General features: G+C 53.9%; 2 protein-coding genes across 2 annotated transcripts; one reads left to right on the forward strand and one right to left on the reverse strand.

Annotated features, from left to right (window-relative positions):
• Nucleotides 1–595: 595 nt before the first annotated feature.
• ZNF48 (zinc finger protein 48) lies at nt 596–20,386 on the reverse strand. Its single transcript, XM_025370043.1, is given in 4 exon segments — nt 596–2,714; nt 2,716–3,377; nt 4,828–4,921; nt 20,296–20,386. Coding segments are annotated over 3 exon segments (1,860 nt in total). The 5' UTR covers nt 4,907–4,921; nt 20,296–20,386; the 3' UTR covers nt 596–1,595.
• Nucleotides 5,798–20,571, forward strand: SEPT1 (septin 1). The gene is made up of 13 exons (XM_025370044.1): nt 5,798–6,160; nt 15,404–15,684; nt 15,821–15,894; nt 16,055–16,145; nt 16,242–16,328; nt 16,537–16,660; nt 16,958–17,092; nt 17,187–17,304; nt 18,696–18,797; nt 19,175–19,274; nt 19,531–19,696; nt 20,006–20,096; nt 20,186–20,571. The coding sequence occupies exons 2-13, from the start codon at nt 15,624–15,626 to the stop codon at nt 20,270–20,272; spliced, it is 1,236 nt and encodes a 411-aa protein (XP_025225829.1). The 5' UTR covers nt 5,798–6,160; nt 15,404–15,623; the 3' UTR covers nt 20,273–20,571.
• Nucleotides 20,572–20,702: the final 131 nt, after the last annotated feature.

A 20,702-nucleotide genomic window follows, 5' to 3' on the forward strand; every position in this document is an offset into this window, starting at 1 on the left:
TTCTTCCCGCACGGAGATCGGGGAGAGCGGGGGACGGCAACTTGAGAGCCTGTATTTCGTTGCCTTCATTGCTCAGAGGGGAGAATCGCCCTGGACTTTTTTTTTCTTTAATCTCTGGCCGATCTGGCCAGTGGTTCTCAAAACGCGAGGGATTGCAGACGTGCTTCCGAGGCCCCGCAGGGCGGTGGGAAATCCGGCGGGCTTTTTTGGGGGTGAAGGAGCACTCTATTTGCCCTCCCTTTGGGCCGTGCAGCCGAATGACTCTTTTGCCCACGCATAAAAAGGGTCTCGGATGTCGGGTTTCCCAGGTCCCGGTGGGCGGCGCGCCGGCGTCCGGGCTTTCCACGGAGGTTCCAGACCTGTGGGCCGCCTCCCGCCGACAGCCGTCGCCATAGCAACAGCGCCCCCCGCACGCCCCCTCCTCCTCCTCCTCGCTGCCTTCCCTCTGGAGTGCCGCGCGGTTTTCCTTTTTAGGGTCGCGCTGGATGCTGTGGCGTAGGTAGTGCCTGCGGGCAGCCAGACCTCAGGCGGGGCATCGGCTGATGCAGCTGGCGGCCGTTTTTGAACCAGACGTCGGAGCCAGAAAGCCGCTGACTACGCCAAGACAACCTCTTTATTTAATGGGCTCAAACAGAGCAAGGGAACCATACAAAATTTACAGTTTGAATTTTGCCCGCAGACACCCCTCTCCACCTTTTTCATGCCTGTGTGTACACACACACAGTCCAAGCCTCAGACGAGAAGCCGTTTATTGGTAGAGACACATGGAAATGTGGCTGCCAGGCCTCAGAGCGTCCTGCCCTTCTCCCAGCCAGCTGGCCTCTGCTATCCACCAGGACTGGGGCTTGGCATCCAGGCTGGATACCATGAGTGCACCTTCTGTCTCTGGTCTATTCTGCCAGTGTCTCCATGTCAGGGTGGGTTGGCTCCCTCCAGGGCACAAAGGTCTGGGCTCTGTCCAAGAGTGCCCCTCCATAGGGGTGGGTACCACCATACCACAGAGCAGTATTTGCCCCATCTTGATGATCAAGATACCCCTGCCTCATCCCATTACCTTAAATTCCAGAAGCCCCATCACTGCAGCTCAGAAGGTAAACAAACCCTGGTTCAGGCGTTGGTCTCCCAGAGCAAGGTTGGGAGGCATCAGTGGTGCAATCAGCTTACTGCAGCCTCAAACTTTTGGGCTCAAGTGACTCTCCCACCTCATCCCCCCAAAGTGCTGGGATTACAGGTGTGTACTACCTGCCCAGCAAGGGGAAAGTGTCAGTTCTTAACAGATGAGGCAGCAGGAATTCAGGGTTGAGTCCTCAGGTGAAAGCCAGTTTATTTATTCAACAAGTATCGAATGCCTACTGTGTGCTAGGCAGTCTTCTAGAAGCCAGGGGTATAGCCCGTCCTGGCAAGATCCTGACTGGGCCCAGCCAGGACAGTTTCCTGAGCTTCAAGGTCACTCTCTCCAATCCCTATTTCTATCTATTCTCCTTCCTCCCCTTTCTTCCCTTCCTTCTCCCTCCCACCACCTCCCAGGCCCTTTCTTTGCTAAGCAGCAGAGCCCCTCCCTTTGGTCTCCTGGGCCTCCACCCTCCCTGGACCTGTCATTCCAGTCCTGTTGGTGCCTCCTGCTTGAGGGGCCTTGCCCTACCATCCCCTATCCCAAAGGGCCTCAGGACCAGGTGCCCACGTTGGTGCTTGATGCGGGCAGAACTGTCACCAAAACCCTTGCCACACTCTGCACACTTGTATGGCTTCTCCCCTGTGTGTGTACGCCTGTGTTTGACCAGATCTGAGCTTCGGGGGAACTCCTTCCCACAGAAGCCACACACGTGGGGCTGGCTGGGTCCAGAAGGCTGGGCCCGAACTCGGGGTCGAGGGGCTGTGGGTACTGGGCCAGGTGGGTTATGTGGCCGCAGGAGAGTGGATGGTGGTGGTGGCCGGGCCCGTTCACCACGGTGGGTGCGGAGGTGCTTGACTCGGGCTGAGCTGTCAGCAAAACCCTTGCCGCATTCAGGACAGAGGTAGGGTTTCTCCCCTGTGTGCACACGATGGTGTTTCACCAGGTCAGAGCTTCGGCGGAAGCCCTTGCCACACTCAGGGCACTTGTGGGGCTTGTCGCCCGCCAGTGGTGGGGGTGGCTCCCCGGCCTGTGGGCCCCCAGGCTCCGGCTCCAAGCCAGGCAGGCCAAAAGGCTCACCAGAGTGTGAGGGACTTCGAGGTGTCAGCGGGGGGCTGGTGCCCAGAGGAGGTGGGGGTGGGCTGGGGATCAGAGCAGGTAGGGGATAGCCTGGGAAGCTGAAGTCCTGGGGCTCCATGTGAGTGAGGCGGTGGCGAAGAAGGGTAGAGCTGAGGCTGAAGGTACGGTCGCATTCCGGGCAGGCATGGGGCCTCTCGCCACTGTGGGTGCGGAGGTGTTTGACTCGGGCGGAGCTGTCCGCGAAACCCTTGCCGCACTCTGGGCAGAGGTAGGGCTTCTCACCCGTGTGTACCCGCAGGTGCTTCACCAGGTCGGATCCCCGGGCAAACTCCTTTCCACACACATCACAGCCAAAGGGCTTGGGCCCCAAGTGACTGCGCTGGTGACTCAGGAGGCTGCAGCTGAGCACAAACCTTTTGCCGCAATCAGTGCAGATATATGGCTTGTCCTGGGCCTTTGGTCCCTGGGTAGCTGCTGTGGCTGCCCGAGATGGCTGCCGTCGGGGCACCACTGGTCGGGGGGGGCTGCTCCCCCCGGTGTGTCCGCTGGTGCTTGATGCGGGCGGAACTGTCACCAAAGCCCTTGCCACATATGCCACACTTGTAGGGCTTCTCACCAGTGTGTGTCCGCTGGTGTTTCACCAGGTCAGAACTCTGCCGGAAGCTCTTGCCACATTCACCACAGATAGTGGGGCGCTCACCAGCAGGGATCCGGGACCGAGGAATCTTTGGGGGACCCTGGGCTGGTGGCCGGGCTCTATAGGGCTTCTCCCCACTATGAGTCCGCTGGTGTTTGATCCGGGCAGAGCTATCCCCAAAGCCCTTGCCACAGACCCCACACTTGTAGGGTTTCTCCCCCGTGTGGGTCCGCTGGTGTTTCACCAGATCTGACATCTGCCTGAAGCTCTTGCCACACTCACCACACACAGCGGCCCGATCACTACTAGCCTGGCCCCAGCGTGGTTCCCCCAGGAGCCGGGGGCCTCTGTCCTGAGGCTGAGGCTTTCCTAGACCCTCTCTCTGGACCCATAAGTCATCCCAGTTCTGGATGCCTTCAGGTTTGAGAGAGGCATTTCCTACTTCATGATCTGGGGCCAAATCTTCTTCTTCCTTGAACCCCAAGCCATCTTCCTGTGGGGTATGTTCGAACTCATTCGGCTGGGAAATCACGTTCTCACTCCCTAGACCTGAGGAAAGAAAAGGAAGTTGTAGACCCTCCCCTTTGGCTCAGTCCTTATCTTTGACAGCAACCTCTCCAGGAAGACTCCCTTGACAATCTGTGGTCACAGGAACCCCAATCTGTCTCCTGTCAACCTCTGGTGCACTTACTATCTGTGCCTCTCAATAAAAACTTAACTGGGCCCTTAATGTATGCCATTCACCGAACTCAGCATTAGTATTCAATCCTTGCAAACAATACTATAACACTATGAATATCCCCATATTACAGGCATGGAAAGACTCAGAGAATTTAAGTCCCTTTGCTGGAGGTTAGAAAGGTTAGAAAGTAGCAAAGCCAGGCCAGCAAGGTGGCTCACACCTGTAATCCTAGCACTTTGGGAGGCCGAGGTGGGTGGATCACTTAAGCCCAGGAGTTAGAAACCAGCCTGGGCAACATGGTGAGACCCCATCTTTACAAAAAAATACAAAAATTAGCTGGACATGGTGGTGCGCACCTGTGGTCCCAGCTACTGGGAGGCTGAGGTAGGAGGATCACTTGAGCCCAGGAGGTGTAGGCTGCAGTGAGCTGTGATTGTGCCACTCTAGCCTGGGTGACACAGTGAGACCCTGTCGCCAAAAAAAAAAAAGAAAAAAAGTAGCAAAGCCTGGTGTCTTAAGGTCTGTCTGACACTCAATCCCATGTTAATCCCTGCATTATACTGTCTATTTTGAAAACCTAGTATTTGCTATTATTATCTTATTATATTAGCCCATTCAGTAATTTATTACATCAGTTATCCTGTGTGTACCTGAGAGAACCCAGGCACACATCCCTTCCTCAAGAAGCTTAGGGTGGTAGGAGAGATAAGATAAAGTATCAATGGTTATAATTGTGGGTTCAGAATAACTATGTTGTCACAAGAGAGATAGGAGATAAGGAAGTAGGAACTGGCATTACGGCAGAGCGAAGAGAAAATAATGGAGTGGAATGGAAGATAAGGTGTCAAAGGATGTTGGCACTAGCCTGAGCACGCACGGTTTGGATTGGACACTAGCTAAGGCTTTTAATTAGGAGACAAGGGGACGCTAGGGAAGGTTTTCCAGAAGAGACACAGGATTATATCTGGACTTAGATCAATCTGGCGGCAGAATGCATCAGTGGAGAGAAAGGGGCAGAGAGGAGGCTACTGCAATTGCCAGGATAAAACAGAATGAAACCTGAAGTAGGGCAGAGGCAGAGAGGACGAGAAAGGCCGTGGGGGAGGGGGCAGAGGCCGTGAAGAGCCCCTCCCGGCCTGGTGCACAGTAGGTGTTCGGAAAGCTCCGCTCCCTCCCTCGGTGTTTGCTCCCCTCCCCCTTTCTCCCCGGAGGCACAGCTCACGTCCGATCTTCCTGCATCTCGGCCGGCCAAAGCCAAGCATCGCAGTCCCCACCGGCCGTTACCTGTCCGTGGTGGCGCACGGCCGAGGCCCTCACCTGTGCGGGCGCCTCTCAGCGGCTCCCTCTCCTCCTGGCCGTGGAGATCCGGGCCCCAGGGCTCTACCGCGCGCTCCATCGCCGGCACGCCGCCCTGAGGAAGAGGACAGACAGCATCCCGCGGTCATACAGCCATGTGTGGCCCGCGGCGCCCTGCCGCTGCCCTCTGCCGGCCAGCGCTGGCACCGGGTGGCGTCGGGTCCCAGGTACGGGCGCGGCTCCGGGTGCCCCCCGCCCGCGCCGCCGGCCGCCCCTGCACCTGCTGCTCCTCTCGGCGCGCAGCCGCCGCTCTCACCTTGCCGGCCGACGCCGGCTCCGCCACCCTGGCGCCCTCCGGAGCTCCTCAGCGGGGTGCGGGTGCCCGAGCCGCCAGCGGCTCCGGGATGCGGGCTCCGCGCCAAGCCAGGAGGGGGCTCGGACCCAGCCGTCCCGGGGGCGGCCGCCGGGGGCGGGGACGGGAAGCGGAAGCGCGGGGCCGCACGGAGCCGCTCTAGGACCTTGGAGGAGCTGCGCGCCTGTGGGGGTCGCCCGCGTCGGCGGGAGCTCGGTGGCCCGCGGGCGGCAGCGTGCGGCCCAAGGGCTACTCTAAGCCGAGGACGGCGGCCCGAACTCGGTGGTATTAACCGTGTGCCTCCTGGGCTGCAGCTGGGTCATGAGGCCCGAGGCTTTTCGCAATTGTGGCTGTGTGTCTCCGGCCACCCGCGCCGACCTCCGGGGCCGGCCGACTGCGCCAGCCACCCCGGCCTGGGAGAGACAAAGAAAGAGGGATCCAAAGACGGACTCGGGGAAGGGGGTGGGGGAGAGACCAAGGCAGACAAAGGGCGGCGGAGACCCCAGACGGGGCGGGGCGGGGCGCCGAGACATGGGAAACAAAGCGGGGCTGGTCCGAGAGGCCTAGAGCCCGGGGTGGGGGTGGGGGTGGAATGGGGGCTGGGCTGGGGAGACCGAGGCAAGAGCAGAGGCTAGAGGCAGACACCGGGTAAATGCTGCTGGGGAAATGGAATTAGACCTGGGGCCCGGAACAGAGACCCTGAGCCAGAGACTCACATCAGAGCCTTGAGTCACAGAGGACGCAAGGGCAGAGAGAGACCGAGGGACAGCAGCTGACCAAAAATACAGGGAGCCAAAGATTGGCCGCTAGAGACAAAGAGACGTAGGAACGGATAAGAGATAAAGTCATTGACGCAGAGTCCGAGGAGCAGTAAGAAGAGGCTGGGAGCCTGGGGAGAAACAAGCCCAGGAGCAGAGGAACAAAAGACGGCAGTCAGCGAAACGGGCAGAGACAAAGAGAAAGAGACACAAAGAAAGAGGCGGCCAGAAAGACTCCGGACAGGTCGGCAACACTACAAAGGCCAGGCTCAGGGAGAGGCTGAAGAACAAGCCCTGTTTCCCATCCTGGTGGGGCCCTGGCTGGAGCTGTGTTCCCAGGTTCCCAGTCCCCAGGAGCAAGATCCCAGTATCCGCCCACTGGGCGGGCTTGGTTTTTGGGTGGAGAGAGTGTCTGGAGGTGTCTTCAGCCCCTCTGCCAATGATGGTGGGGGTAACTGTGGTTTGTGTATTAATTCACATTTATTAGCATCTTAGTGCTAAGCCAACAGTTGGGGATAAAGAGTTGAAACACCTGCAAGATTTGTCCTTGGAGAGCTACCAGTCTAAAGGAGCAAGTACACAAATCACTGAAATTAGAGAATTTAGCTGGGCCTGGTGGCCTGCCCCTGTAATCCCAACTGGGAGGATTCCCTGAACCTGGAAATTTCAAGGATGCAGTGAGCCATGATCATGCCACTGTACTCCATCCTGGTCAACAGAGCGAGACCCTGTCTCTAAAAAAAAAAAAAAAAAAAAAAGAGACACACCAACATGGCACAAGTATACATATGTAACAAACCTGCACGTTATGCACATGTACCCTAGAACTTAAAGTATAATAATAAAAAAAAAAAAGCGGGCTGGGCCCAGTGGCTCATGCCTGTAATCCCAGCACTTTGGGAGGCCAAGGTGGGAGGATCACTTGAGTCCAGTAGTTCGAAACCAGCCTGGGCAAAAAAGTGGACCTTGTCTCTACAAAAAACCAAAAATTTAGCTGTGCATGGTAGCACATATCTGTGGTCTTGGCTACACTGGAGACTGAGGCAGGAGGATCACCTGAGCCCAGGAGGTAGAGGCTGCTGTGAACCCTGTTTGTGACACTGCACTTCAGCCTGGGCAATAGAGCGAGACCCCATCTAAAAAAAGGAGAGAAAGACTGTTAAGGTAGTTGTATGGACCCGGCCGGGTGCAGTGGCTCATATCTGTAATCCCAACACTTTGGGAAGCCGAGGCAGGCGAATCACATGAGGTCAGGAGTTTGAGACCAGTCTGGCCAACATGGTGAAACCCTGTCTCTAAAAAGATACAGGGCCGGGTGCTGTGGCTCACGCCTGTAATCCCAACACTTTGGGAGGCCGAGGTGGGCAGATCACGAGGTCAGGAGATCGAGACCATCCTGGCTAACACGGTGAAACCCCATCTCTACTAAAAATACAAAAAAAGTAGATGGGCATGGTGGTGGGCGCCTGTAGTCCCAGCTACTCAGGAGGCTGAGGCAGGAGAATGGCATGAACCCAGGAGGCAGAGCTTCCAGTGAGCCGAGATCATGCCACTGCACTCCAGCCTGGGCGACAGAGTAAGACTCCACCTCAGGAAAAAATAAAATTAAATAAATAAATACAAAGATACAAAAAAAAAAAAAACAGAAAAAGAAAAGGAAAGAAAAAGAAAACCTTAGGCTGGGATCAGTGGCTCACGCCTATAATCCCCACACTTTGGGAGGCTGAGGCAAGTGAATCACCTGAGGTCAGGAGTTCGAGACCAGTTTGGCCAACATGGTGAAACCCCATCTCTACTAAAACACAAAAATTAGCTGGGTGTGGTGGTATGCGCCTATAATCCCAGTTATTCGGGAGGCTGAGGCAGGAGAATTGCTTGAACTTGGGAGCTGGAGGTTGCAGTGAGCTGAGATCACACCACTGCATTCCATCCTGGGCAACAGAACAAAACTCTGTCTCAAAAGAAAAGAAAACCGCCAGGAATGGTGGCTCACACCTGCAATCCCATCATTTTGGTAGGCTGAGGCGGGCAGATCGTGAGGTCAGGGGTTTGAGACCAGCCTGACCAACATGGTGAAACCCCGTCTCTACTAAAAATAAAAAAAATTAGCTAGGTGTGGTGGCACTCACCTGTAATCCCAGCTACTCAGGAGGCTGAGGCAGGAGAATCCTTTGAACCCTGGAGGCAGAGGTTGCAGTGAGCAGAGATCACTGCACTCCAGCCTGGTCGACAGAGTAAGACTCCGTCTCAAAATATAAAAATAAAAGAAAACCTAATGTGTGCTAGAAGCTTGAGATCCAAAGATGACTATGGATTATGACCTATTTTCAGAGAGGAAAATAGAGAATAGTTCTGTTTTAATGTGCCGTGAGTTTACGTATTAGGAAAGCAGTGAAAGATGAAGATAGAATGTAAGCTTATTTGGCCAGGTGCAGTGGCTCACGCCTGTAATCCCAGCACTTTGGGAGGTCGAGGCGGACAGATCACGAGGTCAGGAGATCGAGACCATCCTGGCTAACACGTTGAAACACCCTCTCTCCTAAAAATACAAAAAATTAGCTGGGCGTGGTGGCGGGAGCCTATAGTCCCCGCTACTCGGGAGGCTGAGGCAGGAGAATCACGTGAACCCGGGAGGGGATGCAGCAGTGAGCCCAGATTGCGCCACTGCACTCCAGCCTGGGTGACAGAGCGAGACTCCAACTCAAAAAAAAAAAAAGAGAATTTGCCAGGGATGGTGGTGCAAAGCTCTAGTCCCAGCTACCTGGGAGGGAGAAGTGAGCCCAGGTGTTCAAGGCTGCAGTAAGCTATGATCGCACTACTACATTCCAGCCTGGGCAACAGAACAAGACCCTGTCTCAAAAAAAAAAAAAAAAAAAAAAAAAAAAAAAAAAAAAAGAACTAATCCAAATTACTAAATAATTACTAAATGGGAAGAGAGCTGTCCTGTCCACCACACACTGCCCTATATGAAACTCAAGGTACTGCCTTCCTTTGTCGAGGCAAACAAGCCCCAAATATCGTGTGAATGATTCGTCATAATTAGTTGGAATTAAGCACATAAATGGACTATGGTGTCACTGTTAATTCATATAAACTCTACATTTAACACAATGACCAAGCAAGAGTCTTTTTTTTTCTTTTTTTTTTTGAGACGGAGTCTCGCTCTGTCGCCCAGGCTGAAGTGCAGTGGCCGGATCTCAGCTCACTGCAAGCTCCGCCTCCCGGGTTCACGCCATTCTCCTGCCTCAGCCTCCCGAGTAGCTGGGACTACAGGCGCCCGCCACCTCGCCTGGCTAGTTTTTTGTATTTTTTTTTAGTAGAGATGGGGTTTCACCGTGTTAGCCAGGATGGTCTCGATCTTCTGACCTCGTGATCCGCCCGTCTCGGCCTCCCAAAGTGCTGGGATTACAGGCTTAAGCCACCGCGTCTGGCCTCTTTTTTTTTTTTTGAGACAGAGTCTTACTCTGTTGCTCAGGCTGGAGTGCAGTGGCACCATCTCAGCTCACCACAACCTCTACCTCCCAGGTTCAAGCAATTCTCCTGCCTTAGCCTCCCGAGTGGCTGGAATTACAGGAGTGCACTACCATGCCCAGCTAATTTTTGTATTTTTAGTAGAGATGAAGTTTCATTTTGTTGACCAGGCTAGTGTCTAACTCCTGATTTCATGATCCGCCTTCCTCAGCTTCCCAAAGTGCAGGGATTACAGGCGTGAGCCACCATGCCCGGCTGCAAGAGCCTTTTCTGCAGGGCAATTCGTTTTCTTTTTGTTATTGTTGTTTTTGTTTTATTTTTATTTATCTTTATTTTTAATTTTCTTTTGAGATAGAGTCTTACTCTGTCGCCCAGGCTGGAGTGCAGTGGCATGATCTCAGCTCACTGCAACCTCCACCTCCTGAGTTCAAGCAATTCTCCTGCCTCAGCCTCCTGAGTAGCTGAGATTACAGGTGTGCGGCACCACGCTCGGCTAATTTTTGTATTTTTTTTAGTAGAGATGGGGTGTCGCAATGTTGGCCAGGCTGGTCTTGAACTCCTGACCTCAGGTGATCCACCCATGTTGACCTCCCAAAGTGCTGGGATTACAGGCGTGGCCACTGCGCCCGGACTGTTTCGTTTTTTTGAGACAGGGTCTCGCTCTGTTGCCACTGCACCTGGCCTGGCATTAATATGTAGAAATGCTTCAAATATATAACTTCCTGGGCCAGGTGCAGCAGCTGTAATCCCAGGACTTTGGGAGATCAAGAAGGGAGGATTATATAAGTTCAGGAGTTCAAGACCAGCCTGGGCAACATAGCAAGATCTTGTCTTTACTAAAAATCAAAAAGCTTAACTGGGTGTGGTGGTGCGCACCTGTAGCCCCAGCTATAACAAACACAAAAACAAAAACAGATAATGTACATGTGCATGTATCATGGATAGATGTAGAGAACAGGCCTGGCACGGTGGCTTACACCTGTAATCCCAGCACTTTGGGAGGCTGAGGTGGGTGGATCACCTGAAATTGGGAATTCGAGACCAGCCTGACCAACATGAAGAAACCCTATCTCTACTAAAAATACAAAACAAAATTAGCCGAACCTGGTGGTGCATGCTTGTAATCCCAGCTACTTGGGAGGCTGAGGTAGGAGGAAAATCACTTGAACCCAGGAGGCAGAGGTTGTGGTGAGCCAAGATCGCGCCATTGCACTCTAGCCTGGGCAACAAGAGCAAAACTCCCTGTCAAAAAAAAAAAAAAAAAAGGCTGGGTGCAGTGGCTCATGCCTATAATCCCAGCACTTTGGGAGTCCGAGGTCAGGAGATCAAGACTCTGTCTCAAATTAAAAAAAAAAAAATGAAGTGACAAAAGCATGTTTCCAAAGTTACAGTGTGACCCTATTTTTATAAATATAAACAGTATGTATACATATATATAGGCGTACGAGAAGGATAAATACTAAAATTGGGTTATAGAAAGATAGTGATTGGGAGGCCAAGGCGAGCAGAGCACCTGAGGTCAGGAGTTCGAGATCAGCCTGAACAACATGGTGAAACTCTGAGTCTACTAAAAATACAAAAATTAGTCAGGTATGGTGGCAGGCGCCTGTAATCCCAGCTAGTTGGGAGGCTGAGGCAGGAGAATCGCTTGAACCCGGAAGGCGGAGGTTGAAGTGAGTTGAGATCGCGCCATCGTACTCCAGCCTGGGGGACAAGAGTGAAACTCTGTCTTTGTTTTGTTTTGGAGACAAAGTCTCACTCTTGTCCCCCAGGCTGGAGTGCGATGGCTGATCTCTTCTCAGTGCAACCTCTGCCTCCCAGGTTCAAGAGATTCTCCTGCCTCAGCCTCCCGAGTAGCTGGGATTATAGGCATGCACCACCGTGCCTGGCTAATTTTTGTATTTTTAGTGGAGGCAGGGTTTCAACATGTTGGCTAGGCTGGTCTCGAACTCCCAACCTCAGGTGAACCGCCTGCCTCAGCCTCCCAAAGTGCTGGGATTACAGGAGTGAGCCACCGTGCCCCACCGAAACTCTGTCTTAAAAATAAATAAAAAAGAAGAAGAAAAAGAAAAAGGCCGGGCGCGGTGGCTCATGCCTGTAATCCCAGCACTTCGAGAGGCCAAGGCGGGTGGATCACGAGGTCAGGAGATCGAGACCATCCTGGCTAACACAGTGAAACCTCATCTGTACTAAAAATGCAAAAAAATTACCCAGGCATGGTGGCGGGCATCTGTAGTCCCAGCTACTCAGGAGGTTGAGGCAGGAGAATGGCATGAAGCTGGGAGGTGGAGCTTGCAGTGAGCTGAGATGGTGCCACTGCACTCCAGCCTGGGCGACAGAGCAAGACTCTGTCTCAATAAAAAAAAAAAAAAAAAAAAAAAAAAAAAATTAGGCCAGGTGCAGTGGCTCATACCTATAATCCCAGCACTTTGGGAGGCCGAGGTGGGAGGATCACTTGAGGCCAGGAGTTTGAGACCAGCCTGAGCAACACAGTAAGATCCTGTCTTTACAAAAAAAAAAAAAAAAAAAAAATTAGCTGGGCATCGTGATGCACAACTATTGTCCCAGCTAGCTGGGAAGTTGAGGCAGGAGGATCACTTGAGCCCAGGAGTTTGAGGCTGCAATGAGTCATTGTGGTGTCACTACACTAAAGCATGGGTGACAGAGCGAGACCCTGTCTCAAAAATAAATAAAAAGAGATTACAGACGTGAGCCACTGTCTGGCCTACATTTTTTATTTATTTTTTTAATACAGATCGGGTCTTGCTATGTTGACCAGACTGCTCCTGAACTCCTAGCCTCAAGCAATCCTCCCACCTCAGCCTCCCAAAGCACTGGGATTACAGGCATGAGCCATCACGCCCAACTTTTTTTTTTTTTTTTTTTTTTTTTTTGAGAGAGAGTCTCGCTCTGTCACCCAGGCTGAAGTGCAGTGGCACAGTCTCAGCTCACTGCAAGCTCCACCTCCTGGGTTCACGCCATTCTCCTGCCTCAGCCTCCTGAGTAGCTGGGACTACAGGTACCTGCCACCATGCCCGGCTAATTTTTTGTATTTTTAGTAGAGACGGGGTTTCACCATGTTAGCCAGGATGGTCTCGATCTCCTGACCTCATGATCCGCCTCATGATCGGCCTCCCAAAGTGCTGGGATTACAGGCATGAGCCACCACGCCCGGCCCAACTTTTTTTTTTTTTTCCTTTAAACATGGTATTCTGTCAAAGGCTGTTGAATAACTCAGAGAAGAATTGATCAGGATCTGAACCCAAAGCAGGTTAATGGCATGGAGAGTGTGGAGAAAAGGAGACCAATTTTTCTGAAGGATAGGCGGGAATTGGAAACTCACTGGAAACACTTGCGGGGAGTGAGGGTGGGAGTTCAGATTTTTTTTTTTTTTTTTTTTTTTTTGAGACAGAGTCTTGCTCTGTCGTCAGGCTGGAGTGCAGTGGTGCGATCTTGGCTCACTGCAACCTGCGCCTTCTGGGTTCAAGCGATTCTTGTGCCTCAGTCTCCCGAGTAGCTGGGATTACAGGCATGTGCCACCACACCCAGCTAATTTTTGTATTTTAGTAGAAACGGGGTTTCACCATGTTGGCCAGCATGATCTCGATCTCCTGACCTCCTGATCTGCCTGCCTTGGCCTCCCCAAATCCTGTGATTACAGGTGTGAACCACCATGTCCTGCTGAGTTCAGAATTTTATTTTATTTTATTTTATTTTTTTTTTTTTTTTGAGACGGAGTCTCGCGCTGTCACCCAGGCTGGAGTGCAGTGGCCGGATCTCAGCTCACTGCAAGCTCCGCCTCCCGGGTTCAGGCCATTCTCCTGCCTCCGCCTCCCGAGTAGCTGGGACTACAGGCGTCCGCCACCCCGGCCGGCTAGTTTTTTGTATTTTTTAGTAGAGACGGGGTTTCACCGTGTTAACCAGGATGGTCTCGATCTCCTGACCTCGTGATCCGCCCGTCTCGGCCTCCCAAAGTGCTGGGATTACAGGCTTGAGCCACCGTGCCCGGCCTGAGTTCAGAATTTTAACTAAGACCATAGAGATGCTCAGCCTGGTGAGAGATGCAGGAGGAAGGCCGGTGGTGGAGTGCTGAGAGGTAACATGATCCCTGCCCTTTGCTTATTTATTTATTTATTTATTTATTTATTTATTTATTTATTATTTGAGAAAGAGTTTTGCTCTTGTCACCCAGATTGGAGTGTGATGGCACAATCTCGGCTCACTACGACCTCCGCCTCCCAGGTTCAAGTGATTCTCCTGCTTCAGCTCCCGTGTAGCTGGGATTACAGGCATGCGCCACCACGCCCGACTAATTTTGTATTTTTAGTAGAGTCAGGGTTTCTCTATGTCGGTCAGGCTGGTCTTGAACTCCTGACCACAGGTGATCTGCCCGACTTGGCCTCCCAAAGTGCTGGGATTACAGGCATGAGCCACCACGCCTGGCCTATTTATTTATTTTTTTGAGATAGAGTCTTGCCCTGTCGCCCAGGCTGGAGTGCAGTGGCAGGATCTTGGCTCACTGCAACCTAGCCTCTCAGGTTCTAGCAATTCTCCTGCCTCAGCCTCCCTAGTAGCTGTGATTACAGGCACGCACCACCACACCTGGCTAATTTTTGTATTCTTAGTAGAGACGGGGGTTTCACCATGTTGGCCAGGCTGGTCTCCAACTCCTGAACTCAAGTGATCCACTTGCCCTGGCCTCCCAAAGTGCTGGAATTACAGGCGTGAGCCACTGCGCCCAGCTACCGTTTCCAGATTCTTAACAGTCCCTAGATGGTATTAAGTAGCATTTTTGTTTGTTTTTGTTTTTTGAGACGGAGTCTTGCTCTGTAACCAGGCTGGAGTGCAGTGGCGTGATCTTGGCTCACTGCAACCTCCACCTCCTGGGTTCAAGCAATTCTCCTGCCTTAGCCTCCTGAGTAGCTGGGACTACAGGCACACGCCACCATGCCCAGCTAATTGTTTGTATTTTTAGTAGAGATGGAGTTTCACCATGTTGGCCAGGATGGTCACGATCTCTTGACCTCGTGATCTGCCCAACTCGGCCTCCCAAAGTGCCAGGATAACAGGTGTGAACCACCGTACCCGTCCTGGGGTAGATTTGTTTCCTTGTTTGTTTGAGATAGGGTCTTGCTCTGTTGTCCAGGATGGAGTGTAGCGGTGCAATCTCAGCTCACTGCAACCTCCATGTCCTGGGTTCGAGCAATTTTCTTGCCTCAGATTCCCAAGTAGCTGGAATTATAGGCACACACCACCACGCCTTGCTAATTTTTGTATTTTGCTAGACAGGGTCTTGCCATGTTGGCCAGGCTGGTCTTGAACTCCTGACCTCAAGTGATCCACCCACCTCAGCCTCCCAAAGAGCTGGGATTACAGGCATGAGCCACCATGCCCAGCCTGGTGCTGGGAATCTGAAGAAGGAACAATGACCCTGCCTATGGTAGGTGGGGAGATTGCATAGAGGCAGAGCCCTTGGAAAGAAACACTTGAAGGATGAGGAGGAGTTTAACTGATTCGGAAAAAGGAAAAGCTCAATGTGGGTAGAGAGCCAAGGATGTTTGGAAGAGTGAGAGATGGGGTGATGAGGCCAGCTGAAGGAGGCTTTGGCAGTCAGGCCAGAATTCAGACTTGACTCTGAGTTACTGGGGAGTTCCTAAAGGATTTCGAGCAGCGGAGTTCCTTGGCCAGGATTCTGAAGGAAAATCTCTCCGGCAGTGGTTTCCAAAGACCTGGAGTCCTTTTATGAATCCATTGTCTTAGCTGGAAAATGGATGGCCTTACCCACTCCCAATCCCATCATGGCTTCTGGTCCACTTAAACCATGAGAATTTTTTTCTTTTTCTTTTTTTGAAACAGGGTCTTGCTGTGTTGCTCAGGCTGGAGTTTAGTGGTGTGATCACAGCTCACTGCAGTCTTGATCTCCTGGGCTCATGCAATCCTCCCACCTCAGCCTCCCCAGTAGCTGGGACTACAGGATTGTACCATCATGCCTGGCTAATTTTTAAAGTTTTTGTAGAGATGGTAGAGGGGCACATCCCTCTGTTGCCCAGGGTGGTCTTGAGCTCCTTGGCTCAAGCAGTCCTCCCTCCTCTGCCTCCCAAAGTGCCGAGATTACAGGCGTGAGCCACCTTGCCTGTCCTGGGAACTGGTTTTTAATCAGCTCATCAAAACCTTCATCTCACTTGCTAACAAAGGGAGCCGCTTCCTTCCTCTCTGCACATACCCCATGTCTCACCATGATAATGGAGTTACAGTGGGACTTGGAATCCAGATGTGTGAAAGATGGAGGGGTTGAAGGTGCATAGAGGGATGATGGGCAAAGGGGTCCAGGAGGTGATAACCCCAGGTATTCTTGGCCTTGGCCTTCCCCACCTCTCTGGGACTGGGCCAGTTTGAGCATCTCAGCTGCCTCTTCTGCCCGCCCACTCGTTAGCCGCACTCAGCTTCCTGCCCCACCAGAGGAAGTGGGGAGAGACGGCAGGTGCAGTGATGGCTGGCGGAGTCATGGTGAGTCCTTATGCCCAGAAACCCAGGCATCTCGGCCCCCAGCCCCCTATGCCTAGGGTCCCCAGACCCCACTGACTCTTCCTAGCCCAGGAACTCAAATGATCCTGGGGACCCTGCCTGCCATTGCCAGCAGCCTCATATTGTCCACCCCCATCCACAGGACAAGGAGTACGTGGGTTTTGCTGCCCTCCCCAACCAGCTGCACCGCAAGTCTGTCAAGAAGGGGTTTGACTTCACACTAATGGTGGCAGGTCTGGGGGGTTTTGGAGAGGGAACTGCAGAGAGGATGCCCTTAGGAGACCCTGGTTGTCCCCTCCCCTGACCAGCTGGGCCTGTTCTGTCCACAGGGGAGTCAGGCCTAGGGAAATCCACCCTCATCAACAGCCTCTTCCTCACCAACCTCTATGAGGATCGCCAGGTGCCAGAGGCCAGTGGTAAGACCCTCCCCACCCTCCCCAGGCAGTGGCCCCTGTCCCCAGGTTACACCCTAGTCTTTTCCATCTGGGGACTCAGGTAGTTGACTACTTTTTTCTGAGACTTTCCTCCCCTGGAAAATGGGTGCAGGCAACTGTGATATTAACAAAGGAAATTAATCTTGCCTCAGAGCCTTCCTGGATCCCTGACCTCTCCCCCCTCCCACAGCTCGCTTGACACAGACCCTGGCCATTGAGCGCCGGGGTGTGGAGATCGAGGAAGGAGGTGTGAAAGTGAAGCTAACCCTTGTGGACACGCCTGGCTTTGGGGACTCAGTGGACTGCTCTGACTGGTGAGGAAGAGGGAAGGGGACAGAGGCTCAGCCTCTCACAGTGGCGACTCCCTGAAGACCAACGGGTCAGTTACAGGGCTGGTTTGTGCTGGCTCCCTATTCCAAAAGGTTGTGTCTGTTTCAGAGGGTCACTGGGTCTCTGTGCTTCTTGATGACTCGCCTAGGCCCCCACCAGTTCCCTTTAATGTCTTTGGAGGGAGCCAAAGAAATGATGTTCTATTCCCACAGTCCTGGCTAGCCTCGCCCCCTGCCCTCTGGCCTTTGATCTCTGACCTCACATCCTCTTCCCACACCCAGCTGGCTTCCCGTGGTGAAATTCATCGAGGAGCAGTTTGAGCAGTACCTTAGGGATGAGAGTGGCCTGAACCGGAAGAACATCCAGGACTCCCGTGTCCATTGCTGCCTCTACTTCATCTCACCCTTTGGCCGGGGGTCTGGTGGGGGGATCCTGGGGGCTGGGGCATTTAGGGAGGGCTGGGGGGTCTCTGCCCCCTGAGGCTGGGCACTGACCAATCCCTGGGTGCAGGCTCCGGCCCCTAGATGTGGCCTTCCTTCGGGCGGTACACGAGAAAGTCAACATCATCCCAGTCATTGGCAAAGCGGATGCCCTGATGCCCCAGGAAACCCAGGCCCTCAAGCAGAAGGTGTGAGTGATGACCTCTGGCCTTTGACCCCAAGTGAGGCCAAACCTGATTTCAGCTCAGACTTCTTTGATCTTTTTTTTTTTTTTTTTTTTTTTGAGACGGAGTCTCGCTGTGTCGCCCAGGCTGGAGTGCAGTGGCGTGATCTCGGCTCACTGCAAGTTCCGCCTCTCAGGTTTTCACCATTCTCCTGCCTCAGCCTCCTGAGTAGCTGGGACTACAGGCGCCCGCCACCGCGCCCGGCTAGTTTTTTGTATTTTTTAGTAGAGACGGGGTTTCACCATGTTAGCCAGGATGGTCTCGATCTCCTGACCTCGTGATCCGCCCGTCTCGGCCTCCCAAAGTGCAGGGATTACAGGCTTGAGCCACCGAGCCCGGCCGACTTCTTTGATCTTAAAGTGGCCTTTTTGGAGCATAGTGTCTCAGGCTAGATTGTAGGAGAAGCTTCTGAAGAATGTGGGTGGTAAGCTGCCAGCCAGCGTAGCCATGTCTCCGAAGGCTCAAAATAGGCTAGATATGCAGCCCCTGGGCTAGATGCCTGGCTAAGGCCTATTTGAGGGCGGGAGCATAGACATAAGAACATGGTGACTTCCATCTGGCCCCCACCCCGTGTCTTCAGAGCCCTTTCCCACTGTTTCTGCTTATATATCTCTCAGCCTCTCTCTTTTTTTTTTTTTTTAGATAGAGTCTCACTCTGTGGCCCAGGCTGAGTACAGTGGCAAGATCATAGCTCACTGCAGCCTCAAATTTGTAGGCTCAAGTGATCCTCCTGCCTCAGCCTATCGAATAGCAGGGACTACAGATGAGCACCACCATGCCCGGCTAACTTTTTTGGCTGGGCATGGTGGCAGACACCTGTAATCCCAGCACTTTGGGAGGCTGAGGTCAGTGGATTACTTGAGCTGAAGAGTTTAAGACAAGCCAGGGCAACATGGCAAAACCCCATCTTGACAAAAAATATAAAAATTAGCCAGGTGTGGTGGTGTGCACTTGTAGTCCCAGCTATTCAGGAGGCTGAGATGGGAGGATCACCTGAGCCTGTGAGGTTGAGGCTGCAGTGAACCAAGATGGAGCCACTGGACTCCACCCTGGGTAATAGAGTGAAACCTTGTTTCAAAAAATATATATTTTTTTGTAGAGATGGGATCTAGCTATATTGCCCAGGCTTCTCCTGGTCTCTTAATGTCTGCCCCATATTAGAATCTTGTGTTTCTCACCATCTATGTCTCTGAGATTTTGTTTTTGTCTTCCTGTACGACCATCTCTCCCCATCTCTGTCTTTCATGTCTTTCTGTCTCTGACCACCCAGTATCTCTGTGTCTCCCTGTCTCTGGTCATGCAATGTCTGTCATTGTGGCCTGTTTCACACTGTCTCCGTATCTGTTTCCCCTGAGATCCGGGATCAGTTGAAGGAGGAGGAGATCCACATCTACCAGTTCCCTGAATGTGACTCTGACGAAGATGAAGACTTCAAGAGGCAGGATGCAGAGATGAAGGTGTGGGAGACAAAGAAGGAAGGCAGGCTGGGCGCGGTGGCTCACGTCTGTAATCCCAGCACTTTGGGAGGCTGAGGCAGGCGGATCCCCTGAGGTCAGGAGTTCGAGACCAGCCTGGGCAACATGGCGAGACCCCGCCTCTACTAAAAATACAAAAATTAGCTAGGTGTGGTGGCGGGCGCCTGTAATTCCAGCCACTCGGGAGGCTGAGGCAGGAGAATCACTTGAACACTCCAGCCTGGGCAATGGAGTGAGACCCTGTCTTAAAAAAAAAAAAAGGGGCAGGAAGCAGAGGAGGTGGGTGTGGAGATTGAAGCTGGGAAAGAGAAAGTTTCTGCCATGTGGGCCAGCGGTGACCCCTGCCCCCTGCCCTCCAGGAAAGCATCCCTTTTGCAGTCGTGGGTTCATGCGAGGTGGTGAGGGATGGCGGGAAGCGACCGGTGAGGGGACGCCGCTACTCCTGGGGGACCGTGGAGGGTGAGTGAGGCCAGGCAGGGTTCCTAAGGCCAGCAAGGAGCCCGGGGCCTCTGGGTCAGGCGCACTCAACATGTGAAGTTGGGGTGGGCTTTGGTCCCAGGGGATCCTAGGGGGAAAGGGGTTCTCCTTTCCATGGGCTGCAGACCGCGGACCCTCCGCTAGAGTGGCAGCAGAACTTCCCTGTTGACCCGACCCTACGGGTGGGTGGGACCCGAAACTCCCTGACGTTCGCTGGTCCGCGCCGCCCCACCTCCAGTGGAGAACCCACATCACTGCGATTTCCTGAACCTGCGACGGATGCTGGTGCAGACACACCTGCAGGACCTGAAAGAGGTGACGCACGATCTGCTCTACGAGGGCTACCGGGCCCGCTGCCTACAGAGCCTGGCCCGGCCTGGGGCTCGCGATAGAGCCAGCCGCAGGTGAGACCCGGGGCCGACAGTCTCGGAGCCTCCAAGGTCCCGCCCCACCCAAGACCCTGCCCTGAGGCCCCGTCCCCACCACCCGTGAGTCCGCCTTCACCACTCAGACCTCTCTCTCCCTCCCTCCCTCTTTCCCTTCCTCCCTCTCTCCCTCTCCCTCTCTCCCCACCGGCTTTGCCTCCGGCCCTAACCTCAGGGACCTGGCTCCGCCTCCTAGACCCCAACCTCGCCCCAGGCCCTGCCTCCTGGGCCTCACCCACAATCTCAGGCCCTGCTCCTGATTCCTGTCCCCTTCCCACTGTCCCGCAGTAAGCTTTCCCGCCAAAGCGCCACGGAGATCCCGCTGCCCATGCTGCCTCTGGCGGACACCGAGAAGCTGATCCGCGAGAAAGACGAAGAGGTGAGCATGCACCTCGCTTCCCCCCGACAGAGGCCCCAGGTCCCTCGCTGGCCTCGCCAGGTCACCGCCTGCAATCTCGCCCTGCACAGCTGCGCCGCATGCAAGAGATGCTAGAGAAGATGCAGGCCCAGATGCAGCAGAGCCAGGCCCAGGGCGAGCAGTCAGACACCCTTTGAGGCCACGCCCCTCCCGGCCTTACCTCGGCTCCGCCTTCAGTCGGCCTCTTGTCCAATCCCCGCGCCCCACACTGCCCAGCGCCCCCTGGAACCCCGTGGGTGCCGCCCTCGCGCGGGCTACGGGGAGGTTCTACCAGCCCGGGCCCGTAGCCCCGCCCCGGCGCTGGTCCCGCCCACCCAGACACCGCCCACTTCCCGGCCGAAGCCTGCGGCCCAGTCTCCGACCGTCCCACTGTCTTCCGGGGTGCCCCCCTCTTCTCCCAGACTGTCTTCAATAAAAACTGAGCTTCCCGCGGCCACACGAGCCTTCTCCTTCCTTGCGGAAAAAGGCGGCGGCGTAGATTGTGGGGCCGTCCCCCGCAGGCCTCCAGGCCGCATCCATCCCTTTGTGGGGCGCTCCCACCTGAGGCCCTCGCGCAAACACTCTGAA

Source organism: Theropithecus gelada, chromosome 20 (genome assembly GCF_003255815.1).
Source record: "Theropithecus gelada isolate Dixy chromosome 20, Tgel_1.0, whole genome shotgun sequence".
NCBI classification, from domain to species: Eukaryota; Metazoa; Chordata; class Mammalia; order Primates; family Cercopithecidae; genus Theropithecus; species Theropithecus gelada.

What these genes read in the sequence shown, in the direction of transcription:
- SEPT1 (XM_025370044.1), top strand. Translation starts at nt 15,624, where the DNA reads ATGATAATGGAGTTACAGTGGGACTTGGAATCCAGATGTGTGAAAGAT. An exon ending in TGATGGCTGGCGGAGTCATG is followed by an intron (nt 15,895 to 16,054) that starts GTGAGTCCTTAT and finishes CCCCATCCACAG; the next exon opens with GACAAGGAGTACGTGGGTTT. An exon ending in CTTCACACTAATGGTGGCAG is followed by an intron (nt 16,146 to 16,241) that starts GTCTGGGGGGTT and finishes TTCTGTCCACAG; the next exon opens with GGGAGTCAGGCCTAGGGAAA.